Below are 14617 nucleotides of genomic sequence, written 5' to 3' on the forward strand. Positions count from 1 at the left end.
GCACGACCCTACCAACAAGGAATAGTGATATAAAAGTACGCTCGCCCCCTTTTTTCGTTTTGCGTATACCCTTGGGGGCTGCGCTACCTCGCTTTCTGTGTGTGTGTAGGTGTTTGGCGACGGTGCTTGCGCCTGTTGCACGATATGTGCGCGTGAATCATCGAGCATACAGTGACGCCGCTCGCCGCACAAGTCCGAGCAACCTTGTAGATGCTGCGCATGAGCGCATCCGCGGATAGGCAGTTAGTTTCCTCTCAGCGTCGCTGCGATGATGCATCACAACGCCAGCAATACGGGCCGTGGGTCGTACGCGACACTCCCCGTGTCGGCAAGCGCGCTTCGTCGATCCAAAACGGACTATGGTATCTTGTTGGAGACGGGGCGTCGTAGCAAAGGCAAGATTGCACGTACGGCTGCACGCCGAAACTCCGACGCTGCAACAGAGCATGCACTACGGCACTCCGCTTCGCCACGCTGGGGCGGCGTCCACGAGACCGCGAACAGAATGCAGTCCGCAACTCGCTCGACGAAAGGGGCAACTCGGATGCCTTTGACTCCGCGAGGGCAGCTGTCTTCTCAATCGCCGCATCGTGAAAAGCATGTGATCCTTGCTGGCTCTGAAGAGGACATGGATGACGCTGCCTCTGGTCTGCTTCTGCAACTGCAGCAGGTGGTCGTGCGCGTGTCGCGTCAGATGGTCGACGAGCGGCGCCGCTCCGCCCAACAGCGCCAGCAGATCCAGGCGCTAGAGACAATTGTGGCGGAACAAGACGCGATGCTGGATACCCTACGGGAGCAGTGTGACGCTGCCCAGTACGAAAGGGCCCACCTTCCGAACCGCCACCAAGCAGAGTTACTGTTGCGGAGTACCGGTTCGGTCCAGACAAATCAACGCAGTTGTCACAGTCACGGCACGTCCGAGATACGCATCTCGGCCGCGCACGTGGACAGCTGTATCTGCGCTGAGTTCCACCGTCTATCGCCCACATATGATGGGCCATCATACCCTTACAGCTGGTTCGATGACGTGAGTCCCATCGTCGCCGCCGTGTTGCGGTCGCTAGCGACAGAGGTGCTTCAGCTGCGGTGCGCGGCGCGGAAAGACGAAGCGGAGGGAGGTGCTGTTTCGCATGGCAAGTCACCAGCCCCGCTGCACCCTCGCGCTGCATGTTCGCCACCTAGCGAAAGTGCGCCAAAAAACTCAACCCCCTCGTTGATTCCAGCTGCCACCAGGCTTGCACCCGTCGCTGACCACGACAGGGCCGCCGTCGTGGGCTCTGTGGTGCCCAGGCCGGATGTAGAAAAGCGGACACAGGCATCATTGCCTCCAGCGGCAGCGGCAATAAGGCCTAACAGCGCGCCTTGCGAGACAGCTGATCGAATAAATGGCGAGAAAGCTGGGCTGCTTGGCAGCGGTCTGGACACCAGGATGAGCCATGTCACCGGTGCAGGAGCACGCACAGCGTCAGAGGCGAGCACATCGGTAGCGGGCTCCGTGTACGAGGATGCGGCCTCGATTTTGTCTGATATACGTGCTCGCTACGGGCTATAACGGAGAGAGGTGCGGGCGGAGAAGAAGAGATGCCCCGTGAGAAGGCCGCACTGTGGAAAAGTCAGCAGGGTAGGCAGCCCATATTCGGACTGCGTCTGCTTGCATGCCGTCTGAGGCGTGGAAGATGGTGAGCTATGGGACAGCACCTCGCAAATGGCGCGCGTCAGCGTCTGCATGTGAACGTGAGAACCTGTCGCGATTGGCTTTGTGATGCTCTCGACGTGGCTGCCTCGTTAGCAGAGGTACATCGGCACATAGACCGCGCTATCGTTTCGTTTGCTTCGCAAACACACATACACACAAGCAGACATTGGTACGTACATAAAATACGTCGCTTGAGGGCATCGCAGCGAGTGAGAAGCCTGTCTGTTGACATAACGTTAGGTGCTCGCATATGTGGAGGTGGGGGGAGGGAGTGGCAGCTTTTTGACGGTGTACTGGCTTCGCACTGAAGGGTGTGAATGCATCGACCTCGGTGGGTGGTGATACACCGCGTTGCGTGGAACGACTCTTGATCGCTTACGCGAATCCGCGCCGCATTTCAGCTCGCTACCTCATCGCCAAGCTTGACACACGACTCATTCATGTTATGCGAAAATGCCTGTTCGCATACTGGTGCCTCTTTTCTCATCACCCCTTTCCTGACGTTTGCTGGCTTGGAGGCATGCATGCCATAGCCGAGAGCGCGAGGGCCGATTTGGCATCTGCGCTACATATAGGGAGGCACACGTTGCTGGAGACTGGCACGCCTTCTCTTCTTTCCCCCTCGCTGTCCGTCCAAATGCTGAAAAGAGTCAGCCGCAGTAAGAACCATGTGCTGGCGGCGCTGGCAAGCCGATGTCCGCAGGCGTTGCCCTGCCGCGCATTCGTACCACGTCGTTTCACCTTAGCCAATGGGGCCACGGCAATGGCCAACCCAGTGGTGATGGAGTCGGCGCGGCGATGGTGCGCGACGGCAGAGCAGTGCCGCTCTGCTTCATGTGGTGCCCCACCCGGAGACGAGGAGGCAGTCATTCGTGCAGCCAAGTGGAGCTCGTCAAACTTTGAGGAGCGGCTGGGCTTCCGTGCCGGGGATTCTATTACCGAGGCATCTCTCAAGCGCCACTACTATATTCTCGCAAAGCACTTCCACCCCGATTCGGCTGCGGGGAGCGGTCGCGCAAGCGACGCTACGAATCGGGATGAGGCTGCGTTCCAAAGCGTAAAAGAAGCATATGACGTTATCCACGCAGCCTTGAAGCAAGATGGCCGGTGGGGCGGCAAGTCCTCGGCTGGATTCTCCGCAGGAGACTTCGCTGGGGGCTTCGAGTACGCTGATGAAGCACGACGTCGCTCGCAGATGCGACTCCTCGGCGATGCCGTCTTGCTCTTTATGTTCATGACGGTGGCCTTTATTGTGATTGTGAGTCGCCATAACAAGTCACGCATGCAGTCTCGCTACCTTGGGCACCTTGTCCTGATCTTCGTTACCATTCAGCTCTTCCCCCGGCTGCTGGCGGCGGCCATTCTCTTCGCTGCGCATTCAATGCATCTGCTGGAAAACGCAACGCTTAAGGAGCAAGCAGCTATCGCGCTCATCGTGGAGCGGGCTGAGAAGGCTTGCTCTGTGAAGCTGGAGGGTCTCAGCGCCGAGGCGCAGCCGAATATTGTCGTCCAAGTAACAACGACAACAGACACCAGCGCGGCAGCTGTAGAAGTGGTGTCCTCCACCCTGACATTCGACAAGGGCGTCACTGCATTCACGCTTCCCTTGCCTGTCGATTCGAGCTGCGTCTATCACATCAAAGCAGTGGATGAGGCACGGAAGCTGGTGCTTGTGGATCGATCCCTCTCGGGAGGGATGCGGGCCGCGGTCTAGGAACCGAAAATCTGCCCCGACCATACCTCCTTATACGGTCCTGACGGCCGTTGCCCACCGCCGCTACCGCAGCCACGGCGGTAGGTCGGCTCTTCACGGCGCTCATGTAGAGGACTGGGAAGGAAAGGGGAAAGAGGCGGGGTATGCGTGCTGAAGTGTGAAGGACAAAAGAGAGCACAGATGACTTCCGTTTCTATCCTTTACTGCACCGGTGCTGTGGTGTTCACGCCGCGTTTCTGATCTTTAAAATATTCTTATTGTGAAATCTTTTTCTCGTGTGTATGCGTATCTGTGTATGTGTGTGTGTGTGTTTCTGCGCGCATAGACGTCTACGTCGTTGCATCGTCACAGAGTTTGCCGTCACATCTTCGATGGTGAAGATAAGTGCCATTCTTGCTGAACATCGACTCCACTTCTCCCCCTCCTTCTCCCTTCTCACGGTTGTCAGAGTTGTGTGTGCGTGGGTGCGTGTCGCAGAGGGGAGGGGGTAGAAGTAGTCGTTACTCACTACAGCAATATCGCCGGATGGCTGAAAGTTTACAGAACGCACAGAAGATAGCGAAAGCAGAGGTGCCACTCGACTCGTCTTACTGCGCCAGAGCAGGAGGCCTCACTTCCGCAGGTGAGTTGTTGTTCCGTATTTTTTGTGTCTTTTCTTTTACCCTTTAATCCCCGTCTCTCGCGGACACGCGAAAGGGCCTCCGCGCAACGCGCTGCAGGCGTCTTCAATGCGAGCTCGTACTGCTCATCAGCTGGGTCTTCTAGCCGTCCATTCCTCTCTCTTCTTCCTCCCTTTTCCCATTCCCACCTCGTCCCTCCCGCTTCCCCATCGTTGAACCTCTTCTGCGTGTCAGCAAGTCTTCTTATCTCCCCCAAGTGGTGAAGGCACACACACACACAATCGCACGCACGCCACAAAAAGAGAAAAAAAGTGATAATCATAAGTAAATACGTGTAGCCACATAGACGCACTCGTCCACGGAGAAAGCGCATCTGCGCAGCCGGCCCTTCCTGCTGGCTTAGTGCTTTTTGTGTGATTCTACATTATAGGGCTCTAATCATGACGTCAGCGCCGTCCACGCTCCCGGTGGAGCAGCAGCGCCTGTTCGACCGAATGAATCGGGAGTACTCGAATCGAGAGTACAGCAAGGCGCTGCGCACGTCTGAAAATATTCTTAGCATCGTTCCCAATCACGTGGACACGTTTGCTGGCCGCGGGCTTGTTTTGTACAACATGGAGAGGCAAGAAGAGGGCTACGAATCCATCAAACAGGCTATCCTTCTCAATCCCAAGTCGATGGTCGCCTGGCATGCGTTGGGCATGTGCCAGCGTCTGGACAAGAAGTATGGTGAAGCAGTCAAGGCATTCAAGCGTGCACTGACCTTTGATCCGGCGAACACAGAGGTGTTGCGTGATTTGGCGTCGGCGTGTATTCAAGTGCGCGACTGGCCCCTGTTCCTTGAGGCGCGCGAGAAGATGGTCACGGCGAAGGCGAGCGTGCGCGCTAACTGGGTAGCGCTCTCGTGCGGCCACCGCATTCTAGGCCACAGCAGGATTGCTGCAGCTGTTATGGACACCATGACATCTATTATGGACGCTGGCGACAGCCCCATCGAAGTGAGTGAGGCACAGCTGTACCGCGTGGAGCTCGAGCTGGAGAGTGGGGCGCCGCAGCGCGCCCTGGAGCTGCTGAAGAAGCACGACAGCGAGATAATTGACGTAGAGACGAAGTCGCTGCTGCGCGCCAAGGCGCATGCGCAGCTGGGCCAGCGCGGTGAAGCCGAGAAGCGCTACATGGAGGTGATCACAATGGGTGTATCCGAGGCGGACAGCATCGTAGCCCTCGCTCACCTGCAAAAGATTCCACTCGACCGCTACCTTCGCCCCCTGCCGGGGTACACGGAGAAGTACATGGAGATCATCGATCGTGTCTTGAAGGCCTGCCCAACGTGCGACTACGCAAAACGACATGCGCTGGACTGCGTGCCCATCGAGGAGTTCCATGAGCGTCTGGCCGCCTTCGCCACACCGTACATCCAGCGGATGATTCCCTCCTTGTTTAGCGTACTCAAGTCGTTGTACGTGGATGCCGCGCGAGCCGCACAGATCGGCGACGTCTTCACAACGATGGAGCAGGAGCTTCAGGCCAAGGACTTCTCGCGCTTTGGGGGGGAGGCGAACCCGTGCTACATTCTCTGGGTGCACACGTTTCTCGCGTCGCACTACCGCCGCATCGGCGACTACGCGCAGGCGCATTCCTACATTGAGAAGGCCATCGCCCACACACCGACACTAGAGCTGCTGTACCTCGAAAAGGCGAAGATTCTGGCGCGCGAGGGCAGGACAGCCGAGGCAGTCGAGCAGGCAGATGTGGCGCGACGGTTGGATTTGCAAGACAAGTACTTGAACAGCAAGGCGGCCAAGTACTACTTTCGTGACAACCAGGTGGAGAAAGGGGAGGCGACGATGCAGCTCTTTTACAAGCCGTCCGTGGTCGAGGGTGACACCTACCTCACCGCCCTCGAGTCGCAGTGCTATTGGTATGAGCGCGAGGTCGGAGAAGCCTTCTACCGCAAGGGAGACTACATCTCTGCGTTGCAGAACCTTCTCATGTTCGAGCGGCACCACGAGCAGAACCACTGCGAGCTCAGCGACTTCCACAACTACGTCTTTCGGCGTAACACTATGCGCCCGTGGTTCGACGTGCTGGAGTGCGATGATAATATGGGAAGGAACAAGTTCTTCTTGAGGTTTTGTCCGGCCATCGTGCGCACCTACATGCGGATTCACGAGATGGGCGAGGCCGCCGTGCGGGCGGCGCACGTGCCGAGGCCAGAGCTGAAGTTCGACAATGTCGCCGCCGACGAGGTGAAGCGGGTGAAGCAGCAAGAGAAAGATTACTACATCAGCGACGTGGACTTGTCAGAGCCTCTGGCCAAGGCGAGTCGCTACATGGGATACCTGCTGGACAACCGCAGCACCGAAGCCAGCACCCACACACTTGCGATCGAGCTATACACGGCGTCAGACAAACCTCTCCTCGTCGCTCGTGCGCTTCTGGCACTTCATCGACAGCAGTACAAGGAGACGAAGGATCTGGCTGTGGCCTTCAAGAGCGGGCTCTACGCTACAACGACAATGGACTCTCGCGTTCAGGCTGTTGTGGATGAGATCCTCGCCTCTGTATTGTAGTGGAAAGCGGAGGGATTCGGAAGGCCGCCTCGACCCCGCCGCGAAAACGAAAAGAAGGGGAGGCCTTCTCCACGCATGATGGTGTGGGTTGCCGTGTCTCCTGTTCTGATGGATCGTATGCGCGTCTGTGAGAAGAGGGACCATGAGACCAAATGGTGGGAGGCTAAGGTCATGAGGTGAATCCCTCTCGTGCATGTCTGCACGATGGCGTCTGCATATGCACACGTGTGCGCGCCCATGTTTTGAGTGTGTATACCCTCCGTTCTGTTAACCTCGATAATGTGGCCGCCCGTCCCCCCCCCTCCCACACACACACGCGTTCCTCTTTTGTGGTGTGGTGTTTCTCCTGTCTCCGTTAGCTTTTTTTGTTCGTTTGTTCGAATGCCCCTTTCAGCACGCGCAAGGGCTCGCGAACTGCCCCAAGAGAGAACGCCCCTTCTCTCCGTGCCTTGAGCTCCCTTGTCGAGGTAGAAGGACCTGCTGAGCGGTATTGACGCTGGTGACCTTGCTTCGCCGTGAGAAGAAAGAGTGGGGGTGGGGTAGTGGACGACACCAAAGGTTGCCAGAAAAGATATTTCTGAGGGGAGTGAGGCAGTACCGCGCGTGGGGCGAGCTCGGCGCAGGGGGCAGGCACAGGTTTTGTGCATGCGCCCACGCTTACCAGTCACTCACGAGGAAATAGGCGACTTTGGCCCTTCCCGGTACTCAATGGAGAGCACGCAACGGATGGCACGCCGCTTGCAGACTGAGACACTGTTCTTCCGCTTCTTCTCAGTGCTACGCTTCGCGTACACCACCATATCCCTTCTTCCGTCCTTCCCTCCCTTCGCCCAACCCTACCTTTTCCTCGCACGCATACACACTCGAAAGATATGCATGGTTGCGCCACACAGAACCTCTCCCGACACCGAAAGAACGAGGCCGGAAAGGCGAGATTAGAGAGCGATGCCCAAGTTGTGTGTTGAGTACTCCAAGTCAGGGCGAGCCAAGTGCTCGAATACGTCATGTGGCAAAAGCATTCAAAAAAACGAACTCCGCATTGGCACTGAGGTGATCATGCCATTCAGCGACGAGGGCATCGAGTCTTGGAAATGGCGCCATCTCTGCTGCTTTACAGAGCGACAACTGAGCAACGCAAAGGGAAGCGGCGACATCGATGCCATCCAAGGAGAGGACGACTTGGCGCCCGCTGATAAGGCCCTCGTGCAGAAGATGCGCGAGGGGTTGTTAGTGGGGGATACATCGATCCTCGGCCGCATCGGCGACGTCGCCAACTCCCCTGCGGCTGCTGAGCTGAAGGGAAAAGGTGGCAAGGCTGCTAAGCCGAAGGCAAAGGCAAAGGCAAAGGCGAGCGGCACTGCCGAGGATGGGGAGTCACGTCCCGCTGTTAGCGGCGAGAAGCGGCCACGAGCGCCGCCGCGGAAAGCAAAGGCGGCGAACGCAAAGGTCCAAGATGATGTAGACTCCGAAGCAACCGATGAGTATGAAGTGGTCGTCGAGGCTGTGGCAGGAAAGCTGAAATGCCCGTACGGAGCTAACTGCTTTCGCACCAACCAGGAACACTTCCGGCAGTACACGCATGATGATGAGAATGGCACCACAGCTGATGATGTGGTGTCGTCTCGCTCCGGCACCGCCAAGCTCAAGCCCGTGATTCAACGAAGGAAGTTGTAGCACAGTCAATGACACTGCCACCTGGGTTACCCTGCTGGACCCATGAAGACTTTGCCGATTCTAGTTGGCGCGGGATGATGGAGTCACAAGGAGCACCTGCCGAAGGGGCCTTTCCCCGTGTGGCGAGTGTTGCCCCCCCCTCCCCCTCCTCCGGCAGTGACAACGAAAAACTCTTCCTCTTCATATATATATATATTGTAGGACGGCCACGTTAGCCTGCCGCACGCGTCCGAGAGTTTTGTTGCGCCGCGTCTTCTCCACGTGAGACTCTCAGCAAGAACAATATCACGAGGCAGCAGGCTAGTCTGACAACAGGTGCACTGACGTCTGCAGCGTTGCCTGTTGGCTTGTTCTGTCTCTCGTTGAAGACCGGGTCAACTTGTGGACATCTTTTTCGACGTGACGGTTCCATAGCAATGGAGGTGGGGGTCTTGCACGGGCACTGGGTGTTTCTGAACCACTGTGCCGCGAGTTGTCTCAGTTTTGTGTGTGTGTGTGGGGGGGGGCGATCCTCCTTCCCCTACCAACCCGCTATGCCAGTTATAGTCGCCATGTCGGCCCATTGCCATGGCGCACCGGGGCGCATTGGACCCACCGGCGAGGATGCTTGCTCTGCGAACACTACTCAGCGTCTCACCTCTCCTTTCTCACCGAGGACGCGGTGGTGCGAGTGTTTCTCGATGCGTTGGCGAGCATGTTGGACAGCCTATTTCCATCCTCGAGCCTACCAAAAGGCACGAGACGTGCGCAGACAAAGCACAAGAGGGACCACAAATAGCAAAAAAATCCGAGGTGCCGGGCGCACCCGCGGCTTCAAAAGTTTCGAGGGGCGCGGCGCAGTTTGGCGCGTGCGCCATGCCCAGGCGGCAAACCCCGCGGGCACCCGCCACCCCCCCGCGACCCACCCACCACGCCGCCGCCGACGCCCCGCCCGCAACCCCCCCCCCCCGACGAACACGATTTACACCTTTCGCCGTCCACACCTTAAGGCGGCGAACACCCCAACCCCAGGGGCGACAGGATAGCTGCACCCTGTCTCGCGCACGAGCCGCCCCCACGAGGCGGGTGCGAAAACTATTTCCTTCCGGCCGGAATCGAACCAGCGACCCTGTGATACCTGCTCGCTCTACAGTCACATGCTCTACCAATTGAGCTACAGAAGGCTGGTGTGCTGGGCGGTGGGGTGGGAGAATGGGGGTGACAGACGACGGCGCGGTACTGGAGAGGGAAAAGAAGAGGCCACTAGGGGGATCGAACCCCTGACCTCCGTCTTACTAGGACGGCGCTCTGCCATTGAGCTAAGCGGCCACTTTGGGCGAAAACCACAACTGCTACCGCGCATGCAGGGAGGCCACCATGGAGGTACGGTACCTTGGTGTGTTTTTCAGTAAGATACGACAAGGCATACGTCATCGATCGAAGTGGCCGCTTAGCTCAATGGCAGAGCGCCGTCCTAGTAAGACGGAGGTCAGGGGTTCGATCCCCCTAGTGGCCTCTTCTTTTCCCTCTCCAGTACCGCGCCGTCGTCTGTCACCCCCATTCTCCCACCCCACCGCCCAGCACACCAGCCTTCTGTAGCTCAATTGGTAGAGCATGTGACTGTAGAGCGAGCAGGTATCACAGGGTCGCTGGTTCGATTCCGGCCGGAAGGAAATAGTTTTCGCACCCGCCTCGTGGGGGCGGCAGCATGCCGTGGCGCTGCGCCAACCCTGCCTCATGTCCCAGGTAGCGCGCCGGCGTTCCGGGGGCCCGCCTCGCGGCGCCACCGCGGCCCAGGGGAAAGGGGTCCTCGCAGCGCCAATGGCCCTTTTTTCCAGTGTGATCGGTGGCGTGTGTGGATGGGTTTGCTCGCCACAGAGCGAAGCCATAATGGAAGCAGACGGGAAGAAGCAGAAGCGGCAAAAGTTGAAGTACGCATGAAGGCGATAGCAGTGCGCTGTGAGTAGTGTATGTGTCTGGGAAGGGGGAAGCTAGCAAGTCACGCAGTTGCCAGCAGTCGACATCTCTGGCGGCACGGCAGGGGGGGGGGGGGGGGTAGAAAAGAGACACGGAAGCACAGCAGTAGGCGTGCAACACGCTTTTTTTTCGCGCTGGGAAGCCCGGGTCCGTTGCCTTTCCAGGGAGTCGGCCACAGGCACCTGCGACGGGGGACAACCTCGGCAATGCATTCGGGGGGGGGGGGCGGCAATGCTCGCCCGATGGAAGGCAAGAGCCCCACCCCCAACCCCCTGCCAATGTAAAGCCACTTGTGGCGGCGACACACAACGTAGTGGGAGGCCAGAGCGATATATTACCTCTGATGTCGACAGTTAGGTTGTGCATGGGGTTGTGTCAGCGGTGCCGGCGACAAAGCTTACGCCTGTGGTGTCCATAGAGAGGGCTAGGCGGCGCCGTGACGTAGCCGACACACTATTTGCAGTGCGTGTCCTGACCGCTGCCTCGCATTGGCCCGGTGGTTCCTGTGGGAAGCTGCGGGCAGAGAGGGACTTCACTCACTTTCTACGCCTACCTGCATGTGCTGAGAAACAGCCCAAAGAATACTTTCCTGGCGACCAAAATCACCCGCACAGGCACTGAGAGTAGCTACGACACGTCGCTACACTCGCAGGGATTAAGAAGGAGGGAGAAGGTCCGTCAGACGCGCGCCTGGGGAAGAGCTCGAGAACAAAACACCATCCCCTCGCATGTGGAGCTAACAAACATGAGGGGCACGCACGCACATTAGGGTGGGGGGAGGGGGCACATACAAGTACATACACTGCGAAGGTCAGCAGACAAAACGAGAATTAGTTGAGGAAAACCAACCCCGCAGGGGGAGGTACGCGTGCGCGGTGGTACTTGTGACGGTTGCTTGGAACAGGTGCCGAGGTCTGCGCATCGCATGCGATGCCTCCAGCGGTTTTCGTCGACAAGTCTGCGCAAGGAAGGGTTGGTGTCCCGCATCTTGTCACAGGGATGGGCAACACAGCACCCCAGCTATTGGCGTAACTATGTACTTTGGCTGTTTGACTTGTCACTTAATTACAGGTGTTTTAAACAAATATTCCTCTGCTAGCGAAGAGGAAGCTCGCATGGCAACGTGTGTGCAAGGCACCACCCTCGGCGGAAGCCGCCCTGAACAGCGCCGCCACGGCAGCCCGTTGCGCCTTGAAGAAATAGGCACGCAAAAGAAAAAGGGAGCCGGCATAAGGTAGGGTAAGCCAAGCCGCTTACCCATTGCTTGAGGCGACCATTAAGCACGTGCTCACCACCACGGCGGCAACCCACGAGAACTGTCCCACCTCTCCTCAAGAGCTGCGAAAAGCATCAGGACGCGCAGCGACCCACCACACACGAGCAACGCAGAGTGGGGTGGGGGTACACAAACGACCAGATGCCAGCATATTTATATATATGTGCGTGTATGTCACAGTCCATGGCAGCCGTCCACCTCACCATGCCACCGAGAGAGCAAAAAAGGAGGAATGATGATGGGCACGTTGCACAGAGGGTGGGCGATGCCGGAAGCTAAAATGTGAGGCAGACGGACAGGGAAGTAATCGGTGAGAAATCTCGACCAAGGCGAGCTTGCACTGCTGCGAAAGAAGAAAGCAGACGGCTCTACGTGTGTGTGGGGGAGGGGGGAGGGTAAGGGTCGTACGGTGTGCTGTCCGGAAGCCACAGAACACAAAGGACGAAAAAGAGGAGAGGAAGCGAAATCGAGCACCCCACCCATCTCACACGTGCACACCATGAAGGAGAGAGGTAGAAGGGGCGAGTCATATCTGTTTCCCCCTTCGCGCCCTCCTATTCTTCTTTTCCCGTTGCTGTTGCACGTGGAGGCACCGCCGTGCCCTTTTGCTGCGCATGTGGTGAAAGGACGGATGGCTCCGTCGGCGTACGTGAAATGCGGTGAGGGTGCACCGAAGAACAAAATAATAACAAAGGTGGCGGTGGTGGTTTCACCAGCCAAAGTAAGACGCGAAAACAACAAGGCAGAGAGACACCAGCATCCATCGCGATGCGCAGTGCCCGAAATCCTCTGAGCGAGAAGGAACGACGTAGTGTGAGAGGGAGAGGGAGAGAGAGCGGAAGACAGACTTTAAGTGGAGCGAGAAAAGAACATATTTGTTCTTTTCTGCACCTGTCGGGGAAGGGGGTGGTGGTGGTGGTGGTGTGTATGTGGGTGGGGGGGGTGGGGGAGAGGGAGCGCGTTGGAAGGCGGTGGCGTGTCGGGACGAAGTGAGGACACCGCAGACGGCTTCCTGAAGCAGGAATACACCGATGCAGAGAGGGGAGATGGGGGAAGGACGGCGAAGAAGCGATGCAGGGGGTTGGGGCTGAGGAAGAAATGCGCAGCTAAAGCACTGTAAAGGAGCTGAAAGAGGACATCCGTGCGGCATCGCCCCAACCACGGAGGAAGGGGGTGGGGACAGCGAAACAAGCAGCTCCTCGGAAGCTGCCAACAACCCGTTCTGTTGAATGCAAGAATCGAGTCCTCTTAGCGTCCTCGTCACAGTGCAACGAGTTCATGGGCACACACGTGGGTACTTCTTTCGACCTTAAAGCTTCGCCACAGGAGCCTGGGTGTTGATGTTCTGCAACTGCCTGTCGATCGTTTTTTCTAGCGTCTTGACGACGATTTGGATCTCCGGATCTGCGTCCACCTCGACTATGATGTTCGAGTAGTGGCCGATGAGGGACGCTTTTTGATTGTTGTAGATCTGCATGCGACGCTCGTGCTTCTCCCTTGTGTCGTCGGAGCGGATTTGAAGACGGTCCACAATGTTCGGCGGCGGCGGGTCGCTCTTGAGGTTGTAAATGCGTCCGGTCACCGGGTCGACACGCCGGGAAAGGCATCGCTCGAGCAGCACCACCGGCGACACGTTGAGGAAGATCATCATGTCAAACTTGAAGCCACGCGTGCTAAGCTCCTCCGCCTGCCGTAATGTTCGTGGGAAGCCGTCGAGGAGGATGCCGCGCTCTTGCACATCCGGCTTCCTAAGGCGGTGGCATACGAGGTCGATGACCAGCTCGTCCGGGATAAGGCTGCCCTCGGACATGATGGCTGCACACTGCAGCCCAAGCGGAGACCTTTTGCGCACCTCTTCGCGCAGCAGATTACCGGCACTCAGGTGCACAAAGCCGTACTGCTTTACGAGCAAATTGCTCACCGTTCCCTTTCCACTCCCAGGGGCGCCGAACAGAATGATAAATAGCGGCATGGGGAACAGCTTCTCTCAACTTCTACTTGCTGCAGGTCGATCCGCGCTGGAGCGCTCGGCACACGCACACACGCTACTCATACACCCGCACACTCGTTGCTCCAAGTCGGCACTGGCTAGTGCGCACACACAGAACGTACCGAGAGCCGCTCATGAACGACCGTGGCGGTGCGAACGAATGTGGCGGGAGGCAGACGACCGTGGGCTGCACTGGAGAGAGGGAAAAGACACACGAACAGGAAAAAATAAGTATATATATGTAAAGAAGCAACAGGTGAGTAAGGCCAAAGTGTAGCCATCAAACGGAAACAAAAGCCAGCGAAGAATAACGGGAAAAAATGGCGGGCGTTCGGGTGGCTGTGATGTGCGCGTTGAGGGCGTGAGAGGACAGTGATGTCGACTGTGCGAAAGGGAAGAAAGGGAAGGGACGAGTAGAGGATATCTCGGCGGAGAGAGGGTGGGGTGATGGTGCCACAGCGTTGCCATGGCACGAGCACTTGCCTGGCCTCCTGATCACTCGCCTGTGGGCCCACGTGTGCGGGGGAAGAGTGTTCGTTGTGGAACCTATTTGATTGCACTCCTCACGCAGCGAGAACGACCCGACGAGCACCCGAAAGGTACTGTCCAGCGAACCTGTGGCGGGAAAGGCCCCCCACCCAGCCACCCATCCGTCCTCTTTTCGCTGCAATGGAGAACGAAAAATCGTGCATTCTTTTTTTTTGAGCCTCTCATAGGCACTTCACCCTCCATGTTTCTCTGACCTTTTCCCCGCGGCACATGACAACAAAAACAGAGCGCAACAGAGAATATCCGCCGGCCCAGATACCCGGCACCGCCTACGTGAGAAGGGAGCCGTGAGGGGACGGTGGCAGGCGTGCCCGGCAGGGGGAGATGGAACACTTTCGCAGGAAACCTCGGCGGAGAACGAGCGAAGCAAAGATCCCTCTGTATGGCATCACACACACACACACATACCTGCAGACGCACCCACTGCGCATCCCTTGCCAGCGCGTCACTCACGCGCCACCATCGCAACAGCACATGAGCCCTAGCAAGGAAACCAACAGGAAATCAAATCAACACGAATCAGAACATCCACGGATGAGAAAGCGCCAGCTGTTGGCATCCATGCGTCG

The 14617-nt window shown here is 57.8% G+C and overlaps 5 protein-coding genes across 5 annotated transcripts; 4 read left to right on the top strand and 1 right to left on the bottom strand.

The window, feature by feature from the left end:
• Nucleotides 1–271: 271 nt before the first annotated feature.
• LSCM1_00133 (uncharacterized protein) lies at nucleotides 272–1552 on the top strand (the record flags this gene model as incomplete). Its single annotated transcript, XM_067317789.1, has 1 exon — nucleotides 272–1552. The coding sequence occupies one exon, from the start codon at nucleotides 272–274 to the stop codon at nucleotides 1550–1552; it is 1281 nt and encodes a 426-aa protein (XP_067173894.1).
• Nucleotides 1553–2333: 781 nt separating this feature from the next.
• LSCM1_00134 (uncharacterized protein) lies at nucleotides 2334–3410 on the top strand (the record flags this gene model as incomplete). The annotated part of the gene is made up of 1 exon (XM_067317790.1): nucleotides 2334–3410. The coding sequence occupies one exon, from the start codon at nucleotides 2334–2336 to the stop codon at nucleotides 3408–3410; it is 1077 nt and encodes a 358-aa protein (XP_067173895.1).
• Nucleotides 3411–4470: 1060 nt separating this feature from the next.
• On the top strand, nucleotides 4471–6603 carry LSCM1_00135 (uncharacterized protein; the record flags this gene model as incomplete). The annotated part of the gene is made up of 1 exon (XM_067317791.1): nucleotides 4471–6603. One exon carries the CDS (start codon nucleotides 4471–4473, stop codon nucleotides 6601–6603), a length of 2133 nt encoding a protein of 710 aa, XP_067173896.1.
• A 945-nt stretch (nucleotides 6604–7548) lies between these two features.
• On the top strand, nucleotides 7549–8277 carry LSCM1_00136 (uncharacterized protein; the record flags this gene model as incomplete). The annotated part of the gene is made up of 1 exon (XM_067317792.1): nucleotides 7549–8277. The coding sequence occupies one exon, from the start codon at nucleotides 7549–7551 to the stop codon at nucleotides 8275–8277; it is 729 nt and encodes a 242-aa protein (XP_067173897.1).
• A 4541-nt stretch (nucleotides 8278–12818) lies between these two features.
• Nucleotides 12819–13481, bottom strand: LSCM1_00137 (uncharacterized protein; the record flags this gene model as incomplete). Its single annotated transcript, XM_067317793.1, has 1 exon — nucleotides 12819–13481. The coding sequence occupies one exon, from the start codon at nucleotides 13479–13481 to the stop codon at nucleotides 12819–12821; it is 663 nt and encodes a 220-aa protein (XP_067173898.1).
• Nucleotides 13482–14617: the final 1136 nt, after the last annotated feature.

This window comes from Leishmania martiniquensis, chromosome 36, assembly GCF_017916325.1.
Source record: "Leishmania martiniquensis isolate LSCM1 chromosome 36, whole genome shotgun sequence".
Lineage (NCBI taxonomy): Eukaryota > Euglenozoa > Kinetoplastea > Trypanosomatida > Trypanosomatidae > Leishmania > Leishmania martiniquensis.